Consider the following 6,000-nt stretch of genomic DNA (forward strand, 5'->3'; position numbering starts at 1 on the left):
GACTCCTTACCCTCTCCTTTAAAACCCACATCCTTTCGTCTTTCCCTCTCCTTCCCTCTTTCCTGACGAAGCAACCGTTGGTCGTGAAAGCTTGAATTTTGTGTGTATGTTTGTGTTTGTTTGTGTGTCTATCGAGCTGCCAGCACTTTCTTTTGGTAAGTCACATCATCTTTGTTTTTAGATATAAAATATTAATTTACTTTGATTTCTTCTTTTGTGATTTTAAAAATCAGTGACTGCTGCTGGGTGGTATGCAGTGAGGTAGGAAGTGTTATAAAGTAGATGCACACACTTCAATGAATTCATCTCTTTGATTTTGTTGTACTCTCTGGAACTACCCTGCCTTGTTGATTATTTCATCAATGCAATTTGCACCAAACAGTTAAACTGGTTATTAGTCAGTTTTGTCGAAGTTGGACAATAGGGACGTGCACCTATGAAGCGTGATAGAGATACAGGATTACATGTAGCAAATGCTAGTCAGTGCTTTTATAGTGGGAATGTGTCTTCTTCACACTCCATTAGTTCTTTCAATTAATGCCCTTCAACCATGAACGTAAAATTCTGGTGTAGAACACACAAACAGCATAGGTCCCACTGGCACAGGCAATAACGCAGTGCTTTGGCTGCATCCCAGAACATTTTTAAGTAGACCAATCAGCTGACTTCAATCTAAAAAAGGTGTAGTTGTAACACCAACTACTACAGGAATTTTTCCATGTGTGGTACTACCACTACCACCACCACCACAACCACGACCCACTACACTGTCACCTATAAGCTCTGCCAGCCTCCCCTTCCCATACCTATTGAAGTGCAGGCCATGCCTAGTGAATCCCGATCTACTGATAGACCTAATTGACACCACTGAGATGTGACCTATGCCCTCTGCCATCATTGCCCTCCCCACGCTATGTTAACACGCCTAACAACCACATTAAGGTGAGGCCGATCATGACGATGAAATAGATGCACGAAATGCACATTAGTGCGACTGGTTTGAGTAGCTGTCTTTACCAGATCACCACTTAACATCACATTCCCTGTCCCTATCAAGACTGTTCCCTGCTCCACCCACTATCCCTACCTGATCCTCCATAAAATTCCTACGTAGCTCCCCTATGCTGTCAGTCGCTTGAGCCAACCCTGCACTAGGGTTCACAATTCTGGTGACCTGGTACTCACTCCCCAACACTTCCTGCAATATCTCTACTGTACGAACTACCTAGCAGCAGAATCTTCTTCTTTCTAGTAGACTTTGCAACTGACCATAAGCCTCCAAACTGCTGCATGTTTCCTACATCTACACCTACATCTACAGCTACACGAGGCTCCTCTCCAGTCAACTCTGACAGCTGGTCAAATCTATTGAATATGTGCAGAGTATAACTGTCTGAATACCTCCTCTTCCAGGCTGCCTTTGTGCCAACTGCCATTTCCCAGTCTCCAGCACGCTTCACCCTCCTCAACCTACCTAGTTCCTTCTTTTCACATCGTAACTGCACCTGAAGGGCACAGATCTTATGGTCCTGCTCCTCTATGAACTTCTTTCTACTACAGATTCTGCATTCCCAGGAGAGGATCTCGCTAGAATGCCCGCTAGCTTCCTCACTGCATTCCCCCAATGAAAGTACTTTGAACACATCCCACACTGTAACCCACTACTCACAAACCTATGACAGAGCCCACACTTCTCACTCACTATAAATTTTTACAGTTAATGGAAAAAAAACTATATGTCTATGTTACCAAAGTTCAGTTACACCAGTAGAACTATTTATAGAACTAACAATAGCGGTCTAGAAATTCTCTGTCTAAGAAACGTCAGCTGAAAACTAAAGCACGAAATTTACTAAATGACTTGAATGCACAGAAAACTCTAAAAGACACAGTGAGCGAACGTTTCCAAAAGTTTATTAAATCATTATTTTGCCACAAACAACATGAAACACCGCTGAAAACTATTGAATTTAATAACTGTATACCAGTGCACAAATAAGTTTGTCAGTACTTAGCTTTATAATCGCTACAGCTGCGTTGAGTGCTGTGTTGAATTGACATGGAATTATCTATATATAGATAGAAAATTAACCTTTAATATTAATGTGAACTTTATTTTATGTGCTTAAGTTCATATTTTTATCCTTTGCCTCTGATGGTGCAGTAATTACTCTAATGTCATTCTCGCAATCCCTATGTGAGTGAAATGTAGGGGATTGTAATGTATCCCTACAGTAATCATTTAGAGCCAGTTCTGGGAAACTTAGTTAACCCTTTCATGGTTGCTGGGACACATATGTCCCACTAATTTTGGGCCTTATTTAAAACACTGGGAAGCGAGTTGCATATTTCTGCTCAGTCCTGCCATCTGTTGGCAGCTCTTCTGAACTCGGAAAAAAATCGAGGCACTGAAATTCTCAGTCTATAGAAGGCTGTGACTGTTGCAGTGCGTTGTCGCGTGAGTTTCCGCACCAAAACTTGTATTTCTTGTGTCTCGAGACAGTTTTCGGTGTATTCTGACTACTAAAAATGCCCGAAGTAAGTATTTTTGCTATTTTCAATTTCTTATATATTTACAAATGACAACTACACTTTCTAGAACGTATTTTACTTCTAAAATATTTTTTAGCGTAGTTACAATTAGTGGGACACATGTGTCCCAGTAACCATTGTGTGACCCTATAGTTCCTGTATGTTAGGATGTTGTAGGACTTATATTTCAGAGAAAGAGCTTTTTTATGTAACATTTTGTGCTAGTAAAAGTACGGTATGTGGTTTAGAACTAAGACATATTATTGTTACTTTATGCAGATGCTGCGAGACAGCGAGATCCTGGACTTTTAATTTTCACTGCCAGATAATCCAGAAGAATTGGACATTGAAGCTGATGATGATGATGATGATGATGATGATGATCTAGAGGAGGTTTTTCATCTCATGATCATTTGTCTACTCCAAGTACACCATTAGAAACATGGACACACAATTATATGGAACAGATTGTCAACAATGATGTGCAACTAGATTCGTTGATAGATGAAAACATCAGTGTTGCGAGTGAAAGTGGAGTGAATTTTGAGCAAGATGATGAAACTGGTGAATTTACAGATTCTCACTGGGATGATGATGTAACTCACTTTGAAGAACTAAATTTATCCTCAGTGTTCGACCCAAAACCAACAATAAACTTTGCTTTGGCAGACAATGAACTTGTGTATTTTGAAAAATTATTTGACGTTTCAGTGATGCAACAGATCTGCTTTCAAACAAATTTGTATGCTTAACTGAAGAATAGTGCACAGTGGAGGGAACTCAGTTCAGGAACTAAAAGCTTTTCTGGGTATGATAATAGTAATGGGTATTCATCAATTACCTGAAGCAGCCAGTTACTGGAGCTCAGACCCATATGTAAATGTAAATGCAGTATCGAATGTTATGACACTTGGTTGCTATAAGAAAATAATAGAGAACCTTCACTGCAATGATAATTTGTTTCAGCCAGCAACAAACGATCCTGGTTATGACAAGTTGTACAAAATCAGACCACTTATCTCAGCCCTGAACAAAAACTGTTTGAAAGTATATCACCCTTCTACTTCACTAGCAGTTGATGAGTCAATGGTTGCATTCAAAGGAAGAACGAGCCTGAAACAGTACATGCTCATGAAACCTGCAAAAAGAGGCTACAAAATTTGGTGCCTTGCTGATGCAAACACAGGTTTTATTTCAAATTTTGATGTCTACACAGGTAAATCTGTTGCCAGTAGACAGGAATTCAAAGATTGCCAAATGTGTGAAAAAGTAGTGCTGGAACTCTGTAAACCATTTTTTAATTCCAATAGAAATGCGATTTTTGATAATTTCTTTTCAACATTTAGACTAATGAAGGAACTGAGAAAACGGGGGCTTTATAGCTGTGGTACTGTCAGAGGAAACAGAAAAGGCCTACCTCCATTTTTGGCGAGTAAATCACCAAGTCTAAACCATGGAGAGTTTACATTTGCTGTCAAATCTGGTGTTGCTGCTGTCAAGTGGCATGATAGCAAAGCAGTCTGTCTCATTTCCACTGCACATAATCCTAAAGATGTTGTATTCATCAAAAGAAAATTGAAAGATGGATCCACAATCAGCATTTCATGTCCTGAAGTAGTACATGCTTATAATAGTACTACGGGTGGAGTAGATCGTTTTGACCAGCTACAAGAAAGGTATATGGTTGGCAGGCAATCAGTAAAATGGTGGCACCGACTATTTATTGTTTTGTTGACTTAGCGATCGTCAACTCTTATGTACTATTTCGAATGTCAAGACAAAACGCAAACCAGCTGTCATTTTGAATGAGACTAGCAAGGCAGTTGATAAATGGATCTTCATCAAGAATGAAGAAGGGCCCATCACCTGCTTTCTATTCTAGCAAAAGAGGTGTCACTGCAGTGCCACAGGAAGTAAGGCTTATGAATGTCAGGTCTCATATTCCCATGGAGACAAAGAACAGGTGGTGGTGTAGGTTTTGCAGCACAAAAGACGCTGAAAAACGAACAAAATATATTTGTTCATCCTGTAATGTGCCACTTTGTAAGTAATATTCACTAAGTAGCAAAATGTATTTTTTTGTTGGAAATAATAAAGTACACCACATGTTTGCATATTGGCAAAATGAGTTACATTTCATTTCCAATACATTAATGTTAAATACTGGTGCAAATAGGCCTTGTTCATAAATTTTACACTAATTTGTAGCAACTTCATTGTGAGGAAAATCGGTCCCAGAAATGATCAGTGGGACATATGCGTACCCCCCCCCCCCCCCCCCCCCTCCCGTTTTTTATATATATATATATATATATATATATATATATATATATATATATATATATATATATATATATATATATATATATATATATAAGAAAATGGTTCAAGTTAAAAATTATTCAAAGGCATATTTGTAATTCTGACCCAAATAAGACTCTGTAACAGCTGAGGTACCTTAATAAATTCTAAAAAATGAGTAAAAACCACAAAAGGGTTAACAGACTTTCTCGGGATAGTTTACGTCTGTCTACAAGAGTCTGCCAGTTTAGTTCCTTCAGTATCTCTGTGACACTCTTCCATGGATTAAACAAACCTGTGACCATTCGTGCTGCAATTCTCTGTTTACGTTCAATATACCCTGTTAGTCCTATCTGGTACTGGTCCCAGACACTTGAGCAATATTCCAGAACTAGTCACACAAGTGATTTGTAAGTAATCTCTGTTCTACCAATAAACTGAAGTCTACCACCGGCTTTAACCATGACTGAACCTATGTGATCATTCCATTTCATATCCCTACAAAGTGTTACACCCAGGTATGTGTATGAGTTGGCCGATTCCAATGCTGATTCATTGATATTATAGTTACAGGATACTATGTTTTATCATTTTGTGAAGTGCAAAATTTTACATTTCTGAACATCTAGAGCACGCTGCAAATCTCTGCACCACATTGAAATCTTATCAAGATCTAAATGAAAATGTATGCAGCTTTTCTCGCATAGTACCTCATTATAGGTAACTGCATCATCTGCAAGAAGCCTGATTTTACTATTAATACTGTCTGCAAGGTCATTAATATACAACATGAACAGCAAGGATCCCAACACACTTCCCTGGGGCACATCCGAAGTTTTACATCTGATGATGACTCTCCATCCAAGATAACGTGCTGTGTCCTCCCTACCAAAAAGCCTCAATCCAGTCACAAATTTCACTTGATACCCTATATGATCACACTTTTGAAAATAAGAATAGGTGCAGTACTGAGTTGAATGCTTTTCGGAAATCAAGAAACACTGTTTACCTGGTTGTCTTGATCCAAAGCTTTCAGTATGTCATGTGAGAAAGGTGCAAGTTGGGTTTCACATGATCGATGTTTTCGGAATCCATGCTGGCATTGAGGAGGTGACTGTGTTCAAGATACCTAATTTTGTTTAAGCTCAGAATATGTTCTAAGATTCT

The 6,000-nt window shown here is 38.8% G+C and overlaps 1 protein-coding gene across 1 annotated transcript; it reads left to right on the top strand.

Moving 5' to 3' along the window:
- Window positions 1-3,354: 3,354 nt before the first annotated feature.
- On the top strand, window positions 3,355-4,272 carry LOC124623070 (piggyBac transposable element-derived protein 4-like). The gene has a single exon (XM_047148863.1). The coding sequence runs from the start codon at window positions 3,355-3,357 to the stop codon at window positions 4,270-4,272; it is 918 nt and encodes a 305-aa protein (XP_047004819.1).
- Window positions 4,273-6,000: the final 1,728 nt, after the last annotated feature.

This window comes from Schistocerca americana, chromosome 7, assembly GCF_021461395.2.
Source record: "Schistocerca americana isolate TAMUIC-IGC-003095 chromosome 7, iqSchAmer2.1, whole genome shotgun sequence".
NCBI classification, from domain to species: Eukaryota; Metazoa; Arthropoda; class Insecta; order Orthoptera; family Acrididae; genus Schistocerca; species Schistocerca americana.